The sequence below is a fragment of the Carcharhinus amblyrhynchos genome, chromosome 20, assembly GCF_965287045.1.
Source record: "Carcharhinus amblyrhynchos chromosome 20, sCarAmb.v2.hapA, whole genome shotgun sequence".
NCBI lineage: Eukaryota > Metazoa > Chordata > Chondrichthyes > Carcharhiniformes > Carcharhinidae > Carcharhinus > Carcharhinus amblyrhynchos.
In genome coordinates, this window is record NC_137343.1 from 25257415 (window position 1) to 25282627 (window position 25213).

General features: G+C 41.5%; 1 protein-coding gene across 3 annotated transcripts in view; it reads right to left on the reverse strand.

The window, feature by feature from the left end:
• The window catches only part of sh2b3 (SH2B adaptor protein 3), a 208258-nt gene that overhangs the window by 2167 nt on the left and 180878 nt on the right, over positions 1–25213 (reverse strand). For all 3 annotated transcript variants that reach the window (XM_080208264.1, XM_080208263.1, XM_080208265.1), the window contains 2 exons: positions 15971–16185; positions 13668–13839 (listed from right to left, as the gene is read on the reverse strand). In XM_080208264.1, coding sequence (XP_080064390.1) covers positions 13668–13839; positions 15971–16185 — 387 coding nt within the window. The remainder of the gene's footprint in view (positions 1–13667; positions 13840–15970; positions 16186–25213) is intronic.

Consider the following 25213-nt stretch of genomic DNA (forward strand, 5'->3'; position numbering starts at 1 on the left):
ACTACTTATGACTCCTACATCCACCTCCATATCAATTAGAGTCTGAAACATACAGTAAATGCTCGCACAGCTCATTACTACAAGTAGCAATACTCAAGAGCAGAATAAACAACAGATATATTTTTGTAAATATTTCTGCACTGGAGTGCAGCCCAGACATAAACAAATAAAAATACTGCGGCGATAGAAACAGAAAATGCAGGAAATACTCAGCAGGATTTGATTTCATATTTCCAGTATCCACAGTATTTTGCTTTAGTATTAACACAGCAAATAAAGTTTGGGCAGTTCCTATTTTGCTGACCCTGGGAAGTTTAGTTTTGCTTTTGTTATGTTAGCCCTACTGTTAACACCAGCACAACTCAGTACAGAACCAAGACAGGAGGAAAAAGGGGATGGGGTAGCTCTGCTGATTAAGGATAATATCAGGGCGGTAGTAAGGGAAGATATAGGCTCCAAAGAGCAAAACGTGGAATCGTTATGGGTGGAGATAAGGAACAGGAGGAAGACGTTGGTGGGTGTGGTCTATAGGCCCCCAAATAATAACTTAGAGGTGGGGCGGGCTATAAACAAGCAAATAAATGACGCGTGCAGAAATGGAGCGGCGATAATTATAGGGGTTTCAATCTGCATATTGATTGGTTGACCCAAGTCGGACGCAGTGGGCTTGAGGAAGAGTTCTTGGAATACTGTCGGGATAGTTTCCCTGAACAGTGTGTGACGGAACCAACGAGGGCGCGAGCTATCTTAGATCTGGTGTTGTGTAACGAGGCAGGAAGAATTAGGGATCTTGTTGTGAAGGATCCTCTTGGGACGAATGATCATTGTATGGTTGAGTTTTTGATGTAGATGGCAGATGAGAAAGTAGGGTCCCGAACCTGTGTCCTCTATTTGAACAGAGGGGAGTACGATAGGATGAGAAAGGAATTGGCAAATGTAGATTGGGGGCGCAGATTGGTTGGTCAGACTGCTGAGGAACAGTGGAGGATCTTTAAGGAGATCTTTTTCGGTGCTCAGCAGAAATATATTCTGATGGTAAAGGAGGAATGTAGGAGAAGGGATAACCAGCCGTGGTTATCAAAAGAAATAAAGGAGAGTATTAAATTAAAAGCTGATGTGTTCAGAGTGGCTAAAAGTAGTGGGCGAGTAGAAGATTGGGAAAGGTTTAAAAATCAACAAAGAATGACTAAGAAGTTGATAAAGAAAGGAAGGATAGACTATGAAGCTAAACTAGCACAAAATATGAAAAAGGACAGTAAGAGTTTTTACAATTATGTAAAGAAGAGAAGGCTGGCTAGAGTGAATGTTGGACCCTTAGAGGATGAGAGGGGGGATTTAGTGGTGGGAGATGAGGAAATGGCGGAGGCCTTAAATAAGTTTTTTGCCTCGGTCTTCAAGGAGGAGGACGCGAATAGTTTGCCGGATATTAAAGATAGAAAGATGGTAGGAGTCGAGGGCCTGAATACGATTACTGTCATTAGAGAGGTAGTGCTTGATAGACTAAGGGGACTGATGGTGGACAAGTCTCCAGGACGGGATGGAATGCATCCCAGGGTTCTGAAGGAAATGGCAGAGGTGATAGTGAATGCCTTGGTGATTATTTACCAAAATTCGCTGGATTCCGGGGAAGTGCCGGAAGATTGGAAAACGGCAAATGTTACACCGCTGTTTAAAAAAGATAGCAGACAAAAGGCAGGGAATTATAGGCCAGTTAGTTTAATGTCTGTAGTTGGAAAAACGCTTGAATCCGTCATCAAAGAAGAAATAGCGAGGCACCTGGAAAGGAATGGTTTGATAGAGCAAGGGGGATAGAATATAAAAGCAGGGAGGTCTTGCTGCAACTGTACAGGGCACTGGTGAGGCCGCAGCTGGAGTACTGTGTGCAGTTTTGGTCGCCGCACTTGCGCAAGGATATTTTGGCCTTGGAGGGAGTGCAGAGGAGGTTCATTAGGCTGATACTGGAGATGAGGGGGTTGGACTATGATGAGAGACTAAATAGACTGGGTCTGTACTCGTTGGAGTTTAGAAGGATGAGGGGGAATCTTATAGAGATGTATACGGTAATGAAAGGGATGGATAGGGTAGAGGTAGAAAGATTCTTCCCGCTCAGAAAGGATAGCAGGACTAGAGGGCACAGCCTCAAGATTGGGGGGGGGGGGGGCAGTTTAGAACGGAGTTGAGGAGGAACTTCTTCACTCAAAGGGTGGTGAATCTCTGGAATTCTCTGCCTGTTGAAGTGGTGGAGGCTACCTTGCTAAATATATTTAAATCACGGGTAGATAGGTTTTTGACAGACAAGGGAATTAAGGGTTATGGGGAGAAAGCGGGAAAGTGGAACTGATCCACTTCAGATCAGCCATGATATTATTGAATGGCTGGGCAGGCTCGAAGGGCTAGATGGCCTACTCCTGTTCCTATTTCTTATGTTCTTATTAGTACTCCTAGATAACGAGTTAACTTTTAATTTTGTGTCCCTGTCCTGAAACATCAGAAGAATAGTAACAAATGTGCTGGGAATTGATGGGATCTCGAGCTATTCATTTCTGGATGGCAGTGGTTCCACCACTGCAGAGGCCTGTATTCTTTCCATTTTGTACGCAACACTGGGGAGACCAAACGTTGACCAGCTGATTGCACAAACTTGACCTTTCACTTTCTGTCATTTGCTATTTTAATTTTCCACCTTAATCCCACTCTGACTTTGGCCTTTGATGCATTCTAAAGTAGTTTAGTTCAATCCTAAGGACCAGAACTTCAGCTTCTCATTAGGCACTTTTCAGATCACCCAATTTAACAATTCCAGAATCACTCCCTTTTCTCAGAGTGCAGGAGCCAGGAATTTTCCCACCTTCATCAATTTCAGCTCCTCAGGTAGGACAACACTAGAACAAAAGTGATTTCAATCCTTTCCATGCATCCTTGTTTTTAAAAAAAATTGTCCCATCACCACCCACTTTTACCTTTCACTATGGCCACTCTTCTCTTTTAATCACTCCTGCCTTCCACCCTACTGCAAATCTTCCATTTTGCTCTTTCCTCCCTTGTTTCCTGCACTTACTTGAAACTTACTATATTTCTAGCTTTATCCAGTCCTGATGACAGATCATCAACTGATATTTCTATTCTGTTCCTCTCTTCATAGATGCTTCTATTTCTAGCATTTTTAGTTTTCATTTCAGATTTGCAGCAGCTGCAGTATTTTGCAGCAGGCATGACCGTGATGGGTCAACAGGTATGTTTCCATGTCCTATTAAACAATTTCACAAAATGCCACGATCAAGGGTCAGTATTGCTAAATAATTTTGCCACATTCCATCAATGACAATTTAGTATCAAGTGTTCTACACTCCTTCCCAGTAACAAAAGATTTTCAGTGGTCTGATGTGCCTATTATATCACCAGTCGTTAAAATATTGTCTTTTGACATTTTGACTAGAGAAATCCGCGATTGGTATTTTTTCTAACAATATTACTCAGATGCATTATGTGGAATATCACAGTCCTCAGTGTGTGAAACAGGACAAGTTCACATAGTGTCTCATTTTATACGGCTGATGAACAGTGAGGAAACAGCTTTCTGATTTTCTCATCGTTTGAATTCAAGTACCGTGAATTAAGTCCAAATACAAACACATTTCAATTTTTTAAAAAGAATTTTAGGTTTCAACCCCAAGGATTACAAAGGAGAATGCAATTTTTTTAAAAAAAGTATGCATTTTCTTTTATCCTCTCATTTTTAATTTTCTTTAAATATTTTCTATAATAGAATTGCAGTTTGAATGGTAGCAAATTCAAGTGAAAGAATTTCACTCTGCATTTAGAGACTGCTGGCATGATGCAGATGAAAAACAATCCCCACAGTTTACTTACTGTCTACACAGACAAGATTCGGCAAAGGATTTTTCCACTGTTACGTACAAATAGACTAGAAATGCAAATCTTGCTTAGCAAATTTCTGATGTGATAGTTTCGTCCTATGGAGAAATCAACACCAGAGGGCGAGATGTTAAACACATTCTGCTGCACAGAACTTGAAAGATCACAATGGCAAGAGCACTGGTGGATCTGCACACCCTCAATATGCTGGTTGGGCTGCCAGACACCTAACCATCACTGTCAAGGAGCAAAGATGCAAGAATCCTCTTCTGCTCTGCTCCTTTTTGTTAAATACCGCCTTGTCTTGCTATATGTCTTCAAATAATGAAAGTGATTATGTGGCACTATGTTTGGGTAATCTGCACACCAGTTAAATAGCCAGAGGTATAGGTGTGAGGTGGAGTATCTGGATAGTAAGTCTGAATCTGGAGTGCCAGGGTGAATAATGTGGCTGTAGTGGATCGAGCTGTGTGAGAGGCTGGTGGAGTGGTATACCATAAGGTAGGAGATGTCATATGAAGATACACTCACTGACTTGGACCAACATTATGAGGTCATTGAGCTTCTTGTAGCACTGCTGCCAGGCCCTCAGCTCCAGGTCACTTGTTGCTTATCTAGATCATGGTCACTTGTTCCCAATCCTTCAGGGCCTTTTGAACCCTAGTGAAACCATGGTGTCTAGCTTCACCATTAAGGCCTGCAGAGCTATATCATTAACCTAACCCTTGTATCTCTGAACTCTAGGTGTGGGACTCAGTTCATAGACATACTCTGCTATCTGTCCAACACTTGTTTATTAGTACTAATTCTGAACAGGTTACACCATATGCATGCTGCTCCTATGCATGAATCCAACTCTCGCGAGAGTCTGACATGACTGACTGATATCAGTGGTACAAAATCATCTATGTCATATGATAGTATATCCCACCTTTTAACCCTTTATTCTACAGCCTTCTCTCTACCTTTTTTACATTTGCAGTACTAATATTCAGCAGCAGCCTCTTGTAATATAGTGCAATTTCCCTTTAAAGGGCAGATTGCTTTTAAGACCAGGCCACCAGCGTAATTTCTCTCTGCAGAGGCAGCTGGCAGTCACTCAGAGACTAGGCAACAATCATGAAGATGAGGCACAGCACCAAACATACTGCTAAAACCAGCGTGGGAAGGTTGTGAATTATGATCTTTGCAGCCAAAAAAAGCACAAATCAATTTTTAGCCCCTTGCATTTTGCACTCAAAGGGTTCAGTTCTCAGTAATGTTCAATTATATTACATATTAAAGCCTCCTTCAGAGTTATTTCTGATTTTAGATTAATTCCCCAAAAAATGCATTACATGTAAACATTCACAAATTAACTGTCACTAGTCAGGGAAGATTCTTTGGCCAAGGTTAAGCTTGCTCATGGACTTACTGTATAGATACACAGCCAATTGTTCCACTTCCAGTCAAGTAGGCAAAGGAAGTGACACTGCTTATCAGAAAGAGTAGGGTTGCATGTTACGTGAATGAAAGAAGGTCACAGTAAAGTTGGGCTGTGGTGAGTAGTGGTTATGGTAAGATGTTCTTGTTTTGAGGCTACAGTTACTGAATTTGGGAGAGGAAATGAGAACTGAGAAAGTTTCACTGGTTCCCAAGTCTATGAAGATAACTTCCTGCCATCAACATACATAAAATCGAAATGCACTATGGCTGTTGAGTCATAAAAATATATCAAATAGCATAGTATAGTTAATAATCAGATAGCAGTAGGAATTGATTATTCTGCAAATGCATGGTATATCAGAGTCAAGGTAAGTACATATCTAAGACAAAACTTTGGTGATTATTGCTGTTGTATATTGTTACAATTCATCCACTTTGCATGCTAATCTAATTCAACTGTGTGGATTTGAATGGAAACTATTTTGTAAATGAGGAGGCCTACAGATTATGGACAGCATGAGGAGAAATCACTACATTGACACAAAAGAAAACCTGGCCTCTATAACCCCGAGTTAGAAATTCTCAACATGTGATTGAATCCACATATCCACTCAGCATTCCATTCAAGATTTTTCCGTGACACGCCAATGAAGCATATTTTCACAAAACACTCATCAGTAAGCAAGAAGCCACATTTCTGCCTCAAGGAAATAGAATTTTCAAGGAAATATGCATGTGATGCCAAGGTTTGCGCAGAATTTGACCATGGTGGAATTGGTGCCAGTTCCGGTTCTTCTTGCGGGATGCATACCTGCAGGAAATTCTAGAACAAGCTATGAATGGAACAAGTCTCCCTGCGTTTGCATATAATGTGGAGATGATCCAGAAGACTGTTCCAGTTCAGAACACCAGGGGACAGTATGATCTATTGATTCACAATTGCACTATGAAAATTGGCATGGCGAAAGGTGGGAATGTGGACACATATCTTGGAGAGGGAAGAAAGTGCACAAACACTTTGGCAGATGCTGGCACTTCAACAGTAGTTTTAGTAGACACAGCATACAGAACACCCCATTCCCCAATGATCAGAATACCAGCAAGGGAGATATTTATATTTTATGTAGACGATTACACTTCTTATAATGAACTGAAAATGCTGGCCTCACATTTATACATGTCTTACACTGGCCTACTCTAATAATAATGTTATCTATCAGCAAGCTATACTGAAATGATAATGGACAAATAAAATAACAGCCACCTGAAAACAAAGAAAACGTCCTGACCATTTGCCAAATCAATTTGCCTTGGAACAAATTACAGGTGCAACTTATATTTGAGAACCTGCCAAATAATTCTTGCTAGTGAGTAGGAACCCTATTCCTACCGAAAGACTGGTATCAACACGCTGAGCGGCCACTGTATATGCACCGAACTCCCAGTATCAAAATTTTCATACGTAGTGCAGCAACCACCCACCGCCCCCCCCCCAATTGCTGGCCTCCCGATCACTTCTCCAACCTCCCAACCTTCTCCCGTGCTGTCTGAGGCTCACTAATGACCTGGAAATAGCGATTTAAATGTTGTAATTAGCCTCGCGCTGTTTTCCGGTGCAAGCTGATTATGCCATAAAAAATGACCTGAGAAAGTTGGTATCAGCCGGATGCCGGTCGCGAAGCCCACTACTGAGGTTTCCCAGCCCACTGCGCTACCTGTACAATACAGCAGGCTGGAAAAACCACACCCAGTGAGTACACTGGTTGTGATCTTCCAAAGCTCCCTGGATTCTGAAATGAATCCAGCCAACAGGAAGGCAGAAAATATAATGCCGTCATTCAAGAAATGTGGCCGACAGGACAGGGAACAACAGGCCACTTACCCTGACGTTATGGTTGGGAATTTTGCTGGTATCTATTATAAAGGATGTGGCAACAGGGTGTTTGGAAAATCATAATGTGATTAGTCATAATGTGAGTAATCAGCAGTTTCATGAAAAGGAAATCCTGTTTAAAAAATCTATCCGAGTTTTGTGAGGATGTAACCAGCAGGGTAGATAAAGGATGTTGTAAATCAGGATTTTCAAAAGCTGCACTCGGGTTTTCAAAAGGATTGTGAGAAGAAGCTTATGAAACAAGTATGGTGAATCAAAAACAGATTCAAACAGTATGTTAGCAGGGTTAAAAGTAACGTTTGCATCACTTTCATAAGATTCCCTAATGGTTTGCTGAATTACACAGGGAGTACCTGAGCTTTTCCTTTGGCACTTTAGTAAGGTTCCAGGTTTGATGTCTGTTATGTTGGACTAACTGATTTGAGCTGGAACATGGTGGGAATGCCACTGGCCTCGGTATTCCTGGATTAGAGGGGGAAAAGTTTGGTACTCCTGGGCTAGAGAGGGAGAGTCAGTTCTGCCGTACTTACGCAAGTATATTTTGGCCTTGGAGGGAGTGCAGAGGAGGTTTACTAGGCTGATGCCGGAGTTGAGGGGGTTGAGCTATGAGGAGAGGCTGAATAAACTAGGCTTGTACTCGTTAGAGTTTAGAAGAATATGGGGAGATCTCATTGAGACGTATAAGATGATGAATGGGATGGATAGGATAGAGGTGGAGAGGCTCTTCCCGCTCAAAGGACAGTAGGACTAGGGGGCACAGCCTCAAGATAAAGGGGGCGTGGTTTAGAACGGAGTTGAGGAAGAACTTCTTCACTCAAAGGGTGGTGAATCTCTGGAATTCTCTGCCCGTTGAAGTGGTGGAGGCTACCTCGCTAAATATTTTTAAGACGCGGGTTGATGGGTTTTTGATAAGAGAGGGGATTAAGGGTTATGGGGAGAGGGTGGGAATGTGGAACTGAGCCACGACGGATCAGCCATGATCTTAATGAATGGCGGGGCAGGCTCGAAGGGCCAGATGGCCTACTCCTGCTCCTATTTCTTATGTTCTTATGGATTTGAGAGGGGAAAGTCAATCAAGATTCCATCATCTGATCACAATGCAACAGTGGAAGATGTTCGTCCATTGACCCGGACACAAGCACAGAAGATGTTTGCCATTTGGTTCATTGAGCCTGCTCCACCAATCACCATGATCATGGCTGACTCTGAGCTTCAAATTCAGTTTCTTGCCCACTCCTATATCCCTCGATTCCCTGAGAGACAACAAAATGTGTCTATCCCAGTCTTAAATGTATCCACTGATGAGCACATGCATCCTTCGGAGCTCAGGAATTCAGTACTGAGAATTCAGAGCTGTTGATTCCATTCCAAAATGGGAAAAAAATGCAATTTCCTGGATAAACTCAAAATTGTGTCAAATGTTTCTGGATAATGGCACATACTAACTAAAACCTTTCTGTACAAGTCTGTACAAAAATAGAAATAAACATTTCCAAAGAAAAGTGTTTGAAGCTTTTAAAGAAATTCAGTGTGCTCCATACAGACAGGTAGTTGTGGAAATAACATTCAGACATTACCAGTTGAGGATATATAGTTCAGTCAATGGTTTACAGCAATTGAAACCACACTGTGCTGGAATATGTAACGAATTTTGGCAAGAATCCAGTTGCGTGATAAACCTTTCTGTGACTTGAAGCTGGGGCAATTACAAGTTTCCCAGGCTGGGCATACCAAGCCAAGTACAGGGAAAGGTAATCAGCTTTCAGTGGATGTGGCCTTTACTGTTTATCTCAAAAACTGCATTTGACAGATGGTGTAGATATCTGCATCAGTAAATGTTCATTTTAGGAATAAATCTGCTTAAGTACACAAAAGTACTGTTATTAAACCAGCCAACAAATGTACATTAAACAAAAGTATAGGAATACATTGACATTTTGGTGCATAATCCTCTTATAACTTGTGATCAATTCTTAAACTTTTAAAATTCTTTGCAAAACAGTGATGTTTCTTAAGGAACAAGATTTGCACAGTGTTATGATCTTCATTTACTTTAATTTTCTCTTGTTATTCTTGGAAAAGTAAGTCAATTTTTTTACATACTGGAGCAATTTGCACTACTGAAGGAATTGGCTTGACTGGTTTTAGCCAGCTGAGCTAACATCATCAGACATCACCATTAACCTAGAAAATCCTCACCATTTAAATCTGTTCTCATCTCTCAGAGTTCAGTTTCCCCTTCTCCAGAAGCACTCTGTGTCAATCAAAAATGGCAAGAAAAAATAATTGAAGGGAAGCTAATCAGCATTTTGTTTCATTTTTTAGTGGGAAAATTTGGCAGAGATATATATTCTCCAATCTCATTACCAGCGAGCACTTCCTAATTTTGAAGCAGGTTTGGGAGACTCACGTCACATCTCCCCATGCCATAGGTCAGGTTTAGCTGTTAAGTCACAGTACCTTGGGATCTGGATCCAACACAGATAAACAGAATTCAAGCATAGATCAGCCATGATCGAATGGAATGGCGGAGCAGGCTCAAGGAGGTGAATGATCCTGTTCTTCTGTTTCTATGACCTGACCTGTAACGCTTCTGTCAATCAAATACCCCTTTCACACTCATCGCCTAGATTCTTAGTTGAAACTTCAAAGCACATTCATAGCAATAGCGTGGATTGAATGATCTTTGCTTTGATTGGATTTGATTTATTATTGTCACATGTATTGGTATGCAGTGAAAAGTATTGTTTCTTGCATGTTTTGCAGACAAAGCATACCATACATAGAGAATGAAAGGAGAGAGTGCAGAATCTATTGTCGCACTCATAGCTAGGATATAAAGAAAGATCAACTTAATATAAGGTAGGTCCATTCAAAAGTCTGACAGCAGCAGGGATGAAGCTGTTCTTGAATTGGTTGGTACATGACCTCAGACTTTTGTATCTTTTTCCCAATTGAAGAGTTGGGAGAGAGTATGTCCAGGGTGCGTGGGGTCCTTCATTACATTGGCTGCTTTTCTGAGGCAGCAGGAAGTGTAGGCAGTGTCAATGGATGGGAGGCTGGTTTGCGTGATAGACAGGGCTTTGTTCGTGACTCTTTGTAGTTTCTTGAGGTCTTGGACAGAGCAGAAGCCATGCTAAGCTCTTATATATCTAGAAAGAATGCCTTCCATGATGCATCCGTAAAAATTGATGAGAGTCGCAGTGGACATGCCAAATTTCCTTAGCCTCCTGCGAAAGTAGGGACGTTGGTGGGCATTCTTAACTAAAGCGAGGGACCAAGACAGGTTGTTAGTGATCTGGACACCTAGAGACTTCTAAGCTCTCAACCATTCCACTTCATCTCCATTGAAGTAGACAGGGGCATGTCCTCCACTACACCTCCTGAAGTTGATGACTATCTCCTTCGTTTTGCTGACATTGAGGGAGAGATTATTATTTTCACATAAGTTCACCAGATTCTCTATCTCTTTCCTGTACTCAATCTCATCATTGTTTGAGATCTGACCCACTATGGTGGTGTCATCAGCAAATTTGAAAATCAAGTTGGTGGGGAAATTTGCCACATAGTCATAGGTGTATAAGGATTATAGTAAGGGACTGAGGACACAGTCTTGTGGGACACCAGTGTTGAGGAACCCTTACTGATTGTGGTCTGTGGATTAGGATGTCTAGGATCCAGGAAGTCTATGATCTGGCTCCCAAAACAGATTTCCACAGTACCTGCCATTGTCAACCAAATGCAATGTAGCCCACCGGAGCGTTTCAAAAGCAATATCACTAAAACACAAGTTTCAAAATACAAGAACTGCTGGAATTACAGATCAAATCAGTCAGCAATTGAGAAATAGCAATATTACCCAGTAATGTTCACCCACCTCTCTTTTTGCAAATGTTGAGAGACCTGTTTGTTTACTTTAAAAAGTCTCTATGGAGAGTGTTGCTGCACTTGAACCTGCATTTTATCAACTAAATACGTTAACTGAAAAAAAATCAGCCATACGTAACACCCTCAATTACTTTGTCTGCTTTCAACTTAACTGAAGGAAAATACCCATAATAGAACAGTAAATGAGTTGACTCATCTGCAAAAATACAGCCATTTAAACACTTTCAAGTCCAGACGAATGGCTCATGTGTTTGTACTCCCTTAGTCACAAAATATGTTGCACCTGAATGCATCCCAAGACAGATTCCATGCAATTGTCAGGAACAACTGTTATCAGGAACAAACTGTTCAATATTTTCACTAGGGTCAATACATCAGAATTTTCCAAAACATATTTTTTTCGGGCCTATTTAATCTCGTAAATTTGACACATTCTTTTCTATCTGTTGCACTGTCATTGTGATTATAACAGACATGTATGTACCTTCTTAGGTTTCCTTGCTGTTCTTCAAATCACACTATTTCTGCCCTCTTGACACTATGATGCATTTTTTTCTCTTTTGTAGGGTTTGTTCATCTGTTTAGCCCACAAGTTTATGATACATTTCTTTCCACTTCTTAATCTCTCTACTTTCTTTAATTCATACTTCTGAGTCAACCAGGGGTAATCCCAAAACTTCTATTCAATTTCAATCTTCCTCTCTTTAAATAAAATAATACTATTTACCCTTAAAATGGTCATTTCTTAAAAATTCTAATTTGATTTGCTAAGATATGCAGAATTAAGGAAATTCATTTTAATGTTAGGACATTTATAGTTGAGGCTAGGTCAGGAATTGGAGTGCAAGCAGTTTTCGGGTCTTTTTTATCCTTCAGCTGGGCGAGAGGTGATCAGGACTGTGGAACTCTCCAGGATCACTGCCAGTAACACTCACTGCCCAACCAACAGGAAGGAAACTTGGTTGCAAAGCGTGAGCTGGACAACCCGATTTCACTCAGTAACAGATGGAAAACTATATTATAAAGCAGTACACACAGAGGAAGCCAAGCCAAAAGATGACAGAATTCATCACAAATATAGCAAGCGGGCTAAGCAATAAACACCCTTGGAATTTCAACTTTTGGACATGTAATTTGGGAGGCCAACACTGCAACCATGAATCTGCTTGGGAACCCCTTGTTTTTTAGTTACGTGTTGGCGTTATAATGTATTGTGTTGTTCAGATTGTAAATCAAAACTTTTCTAAGAATCGTGGTAAACATTTGACACTGTGGACAGACTTATGCACTTAATCAGCGATGATGTACCTCTAGCATTGCTCATCTGTCACTAAAATTCAAAGTTTACCGCAAATCTTAAAAATACAACACTAACTTCCAATTTTTTAGTACAAGTTATGCTAGCAATATTCATTCACAATTTAAAAAGGTACTTGAAAGTTTGCAATGAAACTAGAGCTTGTGCTTCCCTGATTTCTTAGTGGTAAAAGACTAGAAACAGAAACAGAAGACGGCACAGGGAATGCTACAATTAGCCTTGGCGTGTCTCGGTTAGAAGTGAGAAAATCCTGTTACTGATCAGTCTCCAGTGAACACTATATACACAGACTGGAGTTAAAGCTGGAACTTTCTAGTTCTCTATAAAACGCTGTCACTCACTAAGACTCATTGGGCAGGATTTTCCAGCCATTCCTGACAGCGGGATCTTCTGGCCTTGCCAACACTGAGCTTTCTGCATAGGTTTCCCATCAGTGGAGGGTTTGAACAACTGGAAACCCTGTTGACAGCAGTGGGCCAGCTCTGCTGCCCCGTTGACCTTGCTGCCAGCCAATGGCAGGCCACCTCTACTGCCACACAACATGCCACGGCAGTGGGGCAGGGGGTGAAATCCTGCCCACTGTGTGGAAATGTTTGTGTGATTTGCAAGAAAACACAGGGCAGCTGAAGCTTTAATTGTTCCTCTTGAGTAATTGGGTTTTATGACAATTGATGGTTGTCTCTCAGTTAGTACTTAACTGCTAACACATTGCTGGAATCTAATAGCAGGGATTCTCTGACCTCATCTGGGATTTTCCGGTCCTGCTGCAATGAATGGAGTTTTGGCTGAGTGCCAACTTCTCCATTCTTGCTGACAGCGGTAGTAGAGCATGAAAGATTGGAGAATTCAGGCCATTGACATTTTTAACTAGTTATTTTAACTCATCAAATAACTTAAGCTTTCAAAACATGCACCACCTCTTTTCTTCGGGTTCAATATCAATAAGATCAATATACTGTGGTGGGAAGAGAATTGAAGAAATGTACAACCCTGAAGAATAATCTACTTTATTATCAGAAATGAAACTATTGGCTTGGTACTTTTATAATTGGGTTACACAAATATCACCACATCCTAAAAGGCAAATCACCCATTGAGGTTCACCTCAACTCAGAAGGCTTTTTTTTAAAAGATGCTAGAATGTTTCTTGGAATCCTATTTATTGATAATCACAGATGTGCTGACTGATTGTACTCTTGCACCGATTAACATCCTTTGTTTTTGCTGATGTGAATTCTATTTAAACATTCGTGTGATCTTTCTTACCTTGCTGGTGAGGGAATGCCACCACATAGCTGGACAGTTTGACTTCACAGGTTGTGCCACACTCCAATGGGATTGCAAATGTTCCAAAATAGTTCAGCATTTCTGTGACAGATGGGAATCGGAAGTGTTGGACAAGACATTGTCCTTGTTCAGTCACAAGCAATCGGAGATGCTGAAAGATTAGAACAAAATTTGTGAATCATGAGAAAGCTTTACTTCGTGTTAGTTACTGGGTATCTAGTTAGGATACTTTCACAAATATGAATGAACTTAAAAGCCAATAAAGCAAACAAGGACAGAGAATCTGGCGCTCAGCCAAATCTCCGTTCATTGGAGCGGGATAGAGAATCCTGCTGGCCTGAATGGCTGGAAAATTCCAGCCTCTATTTGCCACATTTTCCTGTCCTCTAAGTGTTGGCCCTTTCTGGGTGCAGTCCATGAGCAGCAGACATCAATAATCCCATCTAAGTAGCAAGTTTTATTATGTGTGGGTTTGGACAGTAAATGTTATTGGGTTAATTTACTATGGATGGAGCTTTATCCATACCAGCGCTCTCTGATATGCACAGATCAAGGAGAAGGCTGAATGGCAATCAGCAGCAGCAACCCAAACTTCTTCTTCACTATCTCAGGAGTAGAGACTACTTATTCTACTCAACTGAAAACATCTAACCCTGATAGAGAATAACGAAAGTTGGACCTTTCTTGTTTATTAAGTTCCGTGCCACACCATAATGATCTTGCTTAGTTAGTCCACACCTGGAGTACTGTGTGGAGTTTAGGTCCCCTTACCTCAGAAAGGATATTACCATAGGTGGAGCGCAGCGAAGGTTCACTAGACTTGTTCTGGGGATGGCAGGATTGTCTTGCAAAGAGAGTTTGGACAAATTGGGCCTGTATTCTATAGAATTTCAAAGAATGAGGGTGATCTACTTGAAACCTACAAAACATTGAAAGGAACAGACAGGGTTGGCACAGATATGCTGTTTCCCCTGATTGGGGAGTCTAGAACAGGAGCCACAATTTCAAAAAAGGAGGGATTCCATTTAGGACTGAGATGAGAAGAATCTATTAATTGTGAATCTTTGGAATTCTCTACCCCAGCGGGATATGGAAGCTCAGTCATTGAGCATGTTTAAACCAGAAATCAATTGATTTCTGATTTACAAAAATGTAAACGGTTATAGGGTAGTGTGGTTAAAAAGCATTGAGGTGTCCGATCACCCATGATTGCATTGAATGATGGAGCAGGCTCAACAGATTAAATGGTCTAACCCTGTTTCGATGTACCTATACAGAGCAGTTACCCACTGAGCCACTGGACAACAATATCAAGCACATTCACTTGCATAGAAACATGTAGGAGTTACAATTTAGAAACGTGTTGTTTGCCACTGAGTCCACCTTAATGTTCATCTTCAACACAAGCAAATAATCTGAATCACATTTATCCATCCTGTTCCCAACTCCAGTCCTCCCTTTTCCCTTCACTCACCTTTCCAATCTAATCTTGAATGTTGACATAGATAAGTTGCACAAATTCACAAAAAATAGTTACCGAATAAATTCATTCATAAATAATTACATGATCTTTCTTCTTCCCTGGACTCATTTACCATTTCAGGGCTAATGTTCCAGCTTGTACTATTCAGTCCTCCAATTCTGACCCTTTCTTATGGATAATCCCACAATCAGAGGCAGAACCTTCAACTATTGTGCACCATTTTTCATGGATCCTTTCACCTACAGTTTCTTGTGACATTTTTAAGAACTTCAACACAATCTTTGGACATTTCTCCTAATGCTTCATAATGCTTAATCTCCGTCTCTGTTAGAGACCCAGGGAAACTTTCCACATTGAAGACACTGTATAAATGCAAGCTGTTAGCGATTCTCATCCTTTACCCATTAAGTTAGCATCACAAGTGCATCCATCATCATTCAACATAGATTAAGAATATTAACAAGGTGGCACAGTGGTTAGCACTGCTGTCTCACAGCACCAGGGACGCAGGTTTGATACCTGGCTTGGATGACTGCGGAGTCTGCATACTCTTCCCATGTATGTGTGGGTTTCCTCCGGGTGCTCTGGTTTCCTCCCACAGTTCAAAAGATGTGCTGGTTGGTGCATTGGTCATGCAACGTTCTTCCTCAGTGCACCTGAACAGGCACCGGAATGTGGCGACTAGGGGATTTTCATTATAACTTAATTGCAGTGTTAATGTAAGACTACTTGTGACACTAATAAAAAACTATTTTAATACATATGTAAGATAAAGTTGATTCTGTATAACTTTCATTACCTTAGCTCTTCCTTGATAGTTGAACGTGAGGACATATTCTCCTCGCTGTGTTTCACTCTGGCGCACAAGGAAGACCCCATGACCCTCAGTTCCTGGAATCTGTACCAGCTGAGCTGCTTTGAATCGAGAGATTGGACCATGAAACCAGGCGTAAGATGAGAAGAGCCGGTCCGTCTTGTGGTAGGACTGCCCTGTTGAACAATGGTGGGCAGCTCCTAAAAATACAATTAGAAAGACAATTCGATCTTGTTTTCAGAATACCAGAACATCCGGGGGAAGGATGGAATTCCTACTGATGACTGAGTGTGAGTGAGACTGAATTTCCCATTGTTCAACTAAAAATCATCAACAGCACCAATTTCAGTCCAGAGAGTGAATCACTTATGGCAAATAATCTTCAACTAGACTAATTTATATTAGGTGCTTTGAAAAGATTGTTGGAAAGGTCTTGGAAATAATTCTGGTGAATGAAAACTTGGAAAAGCGTAACTTGTTTAAGGACAGAGAGGAAAACGATGTCACATTTATCTGACCTGCTGGAACGTTTCAAAGATATTGCTAACGCAGTGAACAGGAAGAATGGGTATGAAATACAAGGAATCTTCGAAAGTTTTTGACAAAATTCCACAACAGCCAGATGTCACAGAAGCACGAATTTTAAAAAAAGCCACCGAGATATTAGATTAAAAGAGGGAAATAGAGAGTAGTTATAAAATCAGAACTTTGCAAGCTGCAAAATGATTATAACTGAAGTATTGTATTCCAGAACCATGCTATTTTAATGACTTGGCTGACTTGATATTAAACATAATCTCTAAGTTTGCAGTTAGGATAACAAAATATGAGGTGTAGTAGAGGAGGAAAATAAATGGGTGGCAGGTTGTAATTCATTGTGGATATATGCAAAATTATTAGTAATGGAACACGGAACCAAATAGAACACAGGTGCAGCAATGCAAAAAATCAAACAGATATATGTATGAAACCATCAGCTCATATAACAAAAGCAAAGAAAGTTATGCATTAGCAGAAGTTAGAAAATATGTCCATGCATTCCAAGTCATGTTATTTCTATATAAGGCTTCATTCAGAGACCATTTTAGGTTGCGTTTTGGATCACCTAACCACATAAAGGATATTATAGTCTTCCAGATGATGCAGAGATGAGCAATGTTGCTAATACCAGATATTTGGAATTTGAATTGGAAGAGAATTGTTCTTTTGGTAAGGGGAGACACTGGGCAGGATTCTCCAACTGCAAACAAGAATGGAAAATATGGTGTTCCAGCCAAAACTCTAACTTTTGGAGGCACCAGAAAATCCCAGCCATGAATGGGCTCAGAAGATTTTAGCCATCGTGGTGATTAAGAAAGCAAAAAGCCAATCCAGTTAAATTATTCACTATAGTGAAAGGCTCAAATGCCAGGGATAAGAGATCTCAAATAAAACCTTTCGCTCAAAGAGTAATTTCGAATTGGGTAATGTGTAAACAGAGAACATCAAAGAGCTGAAATTGTATAATTGGTTTCAAGAATTGACTGAGGAAGTGGAGTATCATGATGGAACGGCAGGTAAGTATGCCAATTATTTAATCTCAGCACAGGAACTGAAATGTGGCTTACTGACCTCCCTTACCTTGCCATCATATTTTTGGCACGGCTGTGGGCACAAACTGCGAAATGGAAAATTGTCTCAAGGCCTTCTTAAAGGCCAGTAAGATAAGGGTGGCCCTCTGAAAAGGAAATGAAAATTCAGGATTGAAATTAAAGAAAGAATCATACAGCAAAGAAGGAAGCCATTTAGCCCACTGAGCCCGAGCTGCCCCTTTCAAAGAGCTATTCAATTAGTCTCACAACCGTCCGCTTTCCATATAGCCCCTTACGCCTTTCTTTTGAAGTATTCATCCAGTTCACTTTTGAAACTTACTTCCAAATCCGCCTCGCTCAAATTTTTGAACAATGCTTTCCAGATCACAATAACTAGATGCATATAATAAATGTCTCCTCACCTTCCCTCAGGTTATTTTGCCAATTATCTGCAAGCTGTGTCCCCCGTAACCAACCCTCCCACCAGTGAAAGCAATTTCTCCAGATTTAAACCCCTCTTAAAATTTGAGCATCTTTGTGTTAAACCCCTGTTGACCTTCTCTGCTCCAAGGAGAACAATCCCAGCCTCTCCAGTCTCTCTTCGTCTTGGTGTCATGTTTTGAAGTTAGGCCCTCTCTCCTAAAAATGATATTCACCACCTAGACTGGACTTATAAGCTCCAGCTATATTAAGGGAAGCCCCCTAACTTGTGCAAGAGTTTGTGAACACGCTCCAGAATACAACTTGCTACTCCACCACTCTGGTAGTGTCAAGCAGCCTGAGCACATACCAGGTTTCAGATAACACATTTCAAGACTCGTTACATTACATTTACCACAGCATGTTTCAGGTGCCAAGGATCATACTCTCTTTGTAAATCCAGATATATCTGTAAGATGATGTTGTGTTCTCCAACAGAGCTTGCTAACCGTTACATATTTGAGAGTTAGTCTTAATTTTGAGAAGTTTCATGTTTGGTCTGAATCAATGCTAACTTTCGTTTTGCCATATATCCACAAGAGATCCCTTCTTACAGTATTAGTATCTGGATGCCTGATGTGTTTGCAACATGTTTTTCTGTTGGTTTAACCACTTGAAAGAAACCCTTCAAACAAAATAAACTATTTGCAACAGTAATTTCTAGGCTTATAACAAAGTCTTCCCTATTTCAAATTTTCCTCTCCCTTACCCACAAGGTAACTCAACAAGGTCGGATTTTACGGGCTGAGGCAGCTCCCTGATCCTTCCTCTTCCTGATCAATCATCATGTTTGAGACGAATAAGAGGGAAAGGTGGCAGGCTATTCCGCTGACGCAAGACTGATATGAAATGTGTGCCATGTGGTCTCCAATTTCGGGAACCAAGCTCCCTGCTACCCCATCCCCCTCAAAAAAAACCTAAAACACCTGGAGATCAGTTGGCGTCCTTGCATGTCCACCTAAAACTATCATTAATCTCCTCATTTACATACATAGGTGACCCAATGCCCTGTTAAGCTATTTATGAAAAACTGTCTGTGATGATCAGGACAGGCATCGCGCCCTGTTCCACTGAGTTTTCCAGCGGCCTTAATAGTGGCTGCTAAGGAAAGATTTTAAACATAAGATTTCCATTAACATATGCACTAGGAGAAATGAAACCATGTCCCCAGAGTCCACAGTACACCTGATTGCCTCCTCCCCTCCCCCCTACTCTGTGTTGCTAACCGTACCTCTTGGACTTACCTTTGGGTTGCTGCCAGAGAAATATATTGTTTAAATGCCTGGTAAAATGGATAAGGTGAAAATGGATGTGCAAAAAGTGTTGGCAGCTCATAAAAGTTAAACACTGTGCCAATTAAGAATGGTTTTGCGTACTGAGGGCAGGTGCTTATTAAGGGAACATGACCCGATTAGGATAATCTAGGCCATAAAAGCTTTAAATTGTCTTTTAGTATTCACTTGTCAGATGTGGCTCCACTGGGAGCACTCCCATTTCTGAGTCAGAGGGTTGGGACATCAAGCCCCACTCCAAGACTTGAACATCTCAATCTAGTGTTATAATCCTGGACCGGACTCCCAAATCTGCTTAAGATCAGGTTAGGGACATTCTGTTTAAAATAGACAAAGTTTGTTAGAAGAATAAACTGCAAGGCTTCATCAGTTTTGATCAAACAAAAATAAACTTTACCGTACAAGGTCAGAAAGTTTACAATGTCTATTTTATGCTCTAACATCCGAGGTTAATATGAGGTCCAAGTAAATTACCAGGCACAATGCACAATAAATGGCTAAGATAAATTATGATGTGGAGATGGCGGCATTGGACTGGGGTAAACACACTAAGAAATCTCACAACACCAAGTTAAAGTCCAGCAGGTTTATTTGGTAGCAAAAGCCACTAGCTTTCAGAGCACTGCTCCTTCATCAGGTAAGTGGGAGTTCTGCTCACAAACAGAGCATATAAAGACACAAATTCAATTTACAAAATAATAGTTGGAATATGAGTCTTTACAGGTAATCAAGTCTTAAAGATACATACAATGTGGGTGGAAAGAGCGTTAAGCACAGGTTAAAGAGATGTATATTGTCTCCAGACAGAACAGTTAGCGAGATTTTGCGATCCTAGGCAAGTCATGGGGGTTACAGGTAATGTGATGTGAACCCAAGATCTCGGTTCAGGCCGTCCTCATGTGTGCGGAACTTGGCTATCAGTCTTTGCTCAGTGACTCTGCGTTGTCGTGTGTCGTGAACGCTGCCTTGGAGAAGGCTTACCCGAAGATCAGAGGCCAAATGCCCATGACCGCTGAAGTATGCCCCAACAAGAAGAGAACACTCATGCCTAGAGATTATCGAGTGATGTTCATTCATCCGTTGTTGTAGCGTCTGCATGGTCTCCCCAACGTACCAAGCCTCGGTACATCCTTTCCCGCAGCGTATCAGGTAGACAACATTGGCCGAGTTGCAAGATTACGTACTGTGTACCTGGTGGGTGGTATTCTCACGTGAGATGATGGCATCTGTGTCAATGATCTGGCACGTCTTGCAAAGGTTGCTGTGGCAGGATTGTATGGTTTCATGGTCACTGTTCTCCTGAAGGGTGGGTAGTTTGCTGCAGACAATGGTCTGTTTGAGGTTGTGCCACAAACTCAAACAGACCATTCTCAGCAGCAAACTACCCACCCTCAGGAGAACAGTGACCATGACACCAGACAATCCTGCCACAGCTACCTTTGCAAAACGTGCCAGATCATCAACACAGATGCCATCATCTCACGTGAGATCATTATTCACCAGGTATACGGTACATACTCTTGCAACTCGGCCAACATTGCTTACCTGATACGCTGCAGGGAAGCATATCCCAAGGCATGGCACATTGGGGAGACCACGCAGACGCTACGACAACAGCTGAATGAACACCACTTGACAAGTGTTCTCTTCTTGTTGGGGAACACTTTCAGTGGTCACGGGCATTTGGCCTCTGATCTCTGGGTAAGCCTTCTCCAAGGTGGCCTTCACAACACATGACAACACAGAGTCACTGAGCAGAGACTGATAGCCAAGTTCCGCATACATGAGGATGGCCTCAACCGGGATCTTGGGTTCATGTCACACTATCTGTAACCCCACAACTTGCCTGGGCTTGCAAAATTTCACTAACTGTCCTGTCTGGAGACAATATACATCTCTTTAACCTGTGCTTAACGCTCTCTCCACTCATACTGTCTGTACCTTTAAGACTTGATTACCTGTAAAGACTCACATTCCAACCATTAATTTTGTAAATTGAGTTTGTGTCTTTATATGCCCTGTTTGTGAACAGAACTCTCACTTGTCGACGAAGGGGCAGCGCTCCGAAAGCTAGTGGCTTTTGCTACCAAATAAACCTGTTAGACTTTAACCTGGTGTTGTGAGACTTCTTATTGAGATAAATTGCAATGATTTCTCATTGACCCACTAAAACATCAGTAAACACTGGGTCAACTGATCTCACTTAAAACTCTGTCTCACTCACAAGGGATTCCAATCTTTACCTTCAAAGATCTTGCTTTGGATTTCTCTCCAAGTCATTCTAAATCAAACAATCTCAATGGCGGCCCAACTCGCAGGGTTTCAATCTTGTTTTCTGAGACTCTTGTTTCCCTGGATTCCCAAGCATTCACTTAAGCACCCACCAACTCACAGCTCTTAGGCTGTGCCAAGCAGAATACTACTGCCCCAAAGGGTTATCTTTGCCCCAGTGGGCCCAAGCCTGGAGTTAATGGTTCTCTCCTGCCTCCTTCGCTTACCAGGGCTTCTCCTGAGCCTTCTTCAATCACCAGGGCATCTCTTGAGTCCTTTGACATAGCCAAGGCTTCTCTTGAGCCCTCTTTTATTGTCAAGGCATCTCCTGAATCCTCACCACTTAAAATTTACCAAGTGCAGTCTTTTTTCTGCTTGGAATCTCTATTTCTACTCCTCTCTCTTATTAACTGGGATCTCTCCCTGTCCCCCAGCTTGGAATTTTCTCAGTTATGGTGCTCTGCTCCCAGATCACATGATTCTATTTGCATACTGTACCCTTTCTGTGCAGGTGCACTGGGCACTGAGGTGTTCTGTGGCCATCAGCCCGAAGAACCACAGAAACACCAGTTTGCGCATGTGCCACCCACTCCCAGTCCACACAAAACACCAGAGGCATGCTGAGAGTGGGAGTTTCCCTCCAACAAAGTAAGCCAGGATCTCATAACACCTTTACCAATAACGGAGGAGGTGTCTTTATAATGCGGTTCCAATTTATTTACAAGAAATACTTAAAAGCAGAAACTTCTAATGAACAGTTTAGTACATAGTGTACAAATTTTTTTTTCATTTTGTTCCATGAATATAGATATCATAAGGTTATAAAGGCTAAATTACAAAGGCTGAACCCAAAACAAGTAGGATTATCAGATTTGAAACTTCATCTAACTATCATAAGTCAGAATCTGCCTTTCCTCCTATATCCTTTCCTTAAACTCTCAACAGAACATCAACAAGCAAGTGGTTTTTCCCATAATCTTTTTATGGTCAACCAAAAGTAATGAAAATATATTAAGCTTGCTTTAGAAACATTTTGATCAGCTTGGGTTTCTATTTTACATCATGGCTTTTCAACCTTGTAAACCAATAATCCAGTGGTCGACCCCTCCTCACGTATGATGCATATTAGGTACGCTGTCCAACAGTAATTACTTTTGCATAGGTTTCTCAACTTCAATACAAAACAACATGGGAATTTTCTTACTCATCTCGTCTGCTGATGGAAACATGCCTTCAGCGGCTCCTTAAAGTTTGCTACAAAAACCACATCTGTCTGACTGACAACCAGCTTTGGAATAATCTTCCTCACTCCCTTCCTCCACAACAGATATTATTGCTTCACAATTTTGATCAATACCAGATGAATAATGCTGCACTGAAAGCATTTTCCCTCTCTTTACTCAAGTCATTCCCTAATTTGTCCAAGAAATGGGGACAGCATGCTGCACACATTTGTATCCTCTTTGTTGATACTTGAAAAATGGAACTTCTTTCACAATTTCATCCAAATATGTGCTCAATCTCTTATTTCCTGATTCTTTTCCAAGCTTATTCATCTTTTCAGTGAGTTCATCAACTCCTCTGAATTGATTCAGAGTCAGGTGCAAGTTTAACAACTTCACAGGGATGCACAGTTCATTCCGAAATCTTTCTTCCATGGGTGCTGACTGCACTCTTGACTTGTCAGTTTATACGTTAGACCCCCAGGCTGGTGCACCAAATTATCCTTATCTGCTGTTAAAGTCTGGATCTGCTCTCCTATACCACATATCTCCTATTTCATGTGTTCCAGATTGCACTGGAGTTCAAGAATTTCTATCCCTGGCAAAGTTCTAACAATTTGTTAGTCTAAGTTTTTACATCGGCATTCACACAACTGTTCTAATTTATCAGCAATTCCTTTGTCTGTTTAAAATATTTAGCAGAGACTTGGGACACTCAAAGTTAATCGAGTTTTAATTGAAGATCAGCCTTTGTTGAATCTGCTTCGACAAGTTAATCATTTCGATGTTTCAAATGCTCATTCGAGACTTCTAATTTCTGTGACCAGCACTCCAGTGTTCTTCATCCTCAAAGATCCTGCCTTGAAATTCTCTCAAAATGTCTCTCTGACTCAGACAGTCTCAGCAATGACATACAATTCAGAGTTTCAATCTTGTCTCCTGATCTCATTGAGACATATAAGATGATGAACGGGATGGATAGGATAGAGGTGGAGAGACTCTTCCCGCTCAGAAAGGACAGTAGGACTAGGGGGCACAGCCTCAAGATAAAGGGGGGGCAGTTTAGAACGGAGTTGAGGAGGAACTTCTTCTCTGCCCGTTGAGGTGGTGGAGGCTGCCTCGCTAAACATTTTTAAGACACGGGTTGATGGGTTTTTGATAAGCAAGGGGATTAAGGGTTATGGGGAGAGGGCGGGAATGTGGAACTGAGCCACGACAGATCAGCCATGATCTTATTGAATTGCGGGGCAGGCTCGAAGGGCTAGATGGCCTACTCCTGCTCCTATTTCTTATGTTCTTATTCTCCCAAATTCCATATGCACTCAAGCACCACTGTCAAGCACAACTTCATTGCTTTGTCGCAGAGAGCAGGATACTACTGCTCCAGAGGGTTACCTCAACTGCCCACAACAGGGAGTCAACTACCCGCCTCCTTCAATCATCAGAGCTTCTCCTGAACCTCACCACTCAGAAGTTTGCCAACTGCAGCCATTTTTTCTGCTCCACTTTCTTCTTAATTGAGTCAGCTCCCGGTCCCTCCTTCCTTTGGGACCTTTCCCTGTCCATTGTCTGAGGGTGTACTTGGTTATGGCACTTCAGATCTGCTCCCACGGTCCTGTTTTTGTGCTGTTTTCTTTGCAGAGGTGCGCTGGGCCTCGTCCCAGCCTGAAGGACTACAAAAATGCCAGATTGTGCGTCGACCACCTGCTCCCGACGCACACAAGCACAAACCTCATGAGGCACGCTGGGAGTTGCAGGTCCCAGCCTCTGCTCACCATGGGGTAGATTTGGATTTCACAACACAAGGCAAGTGAAACAGAGTGCTGCACTGTCAAAGGTGCTGACTTTTGGATAAGACGTTAAATTGAGGCTCTGTTTGCTCTCTCAGTTGGACATAAAAGATCCCTGGGCGTTTTTGAACATGAGTAATTGACTACACTTCAAAAGTATTTCATTGGCTGTAAAGACCTTTGGGATGTCTGATGGTCATGAAGTGCGCTTTCCTTGAAAATGCAAAACCTTTATTTTTGAATTTACAAGTTTGCACTGTGTATTCCCCAGATAGTGACACCACTTTGACTGTGCTACATGGAGACACAATACACTCACACAAGCTAAAATGTTTTCGTGAAACATTTTTTGACAATATTCAGCAACAGCTATTTTTATAGTTTGTCAAATTTCAGGGAACAACCACTGGTCCTTAAGGAAGTCATTGCCTGGGTTTGTGGTCAATGACAAAATGTTAGTGAGCATTTTGACTCAATGCATTATTGACCTGACTTACTCAGTGACTACTGCAGCAGTGTTAACCTTCCAGTATCCCTGGGTGCTGGAATTATCATGCTTTCTACCATTGCTGCCTCACAGCGCCAGAGACCCGGGTTCCTT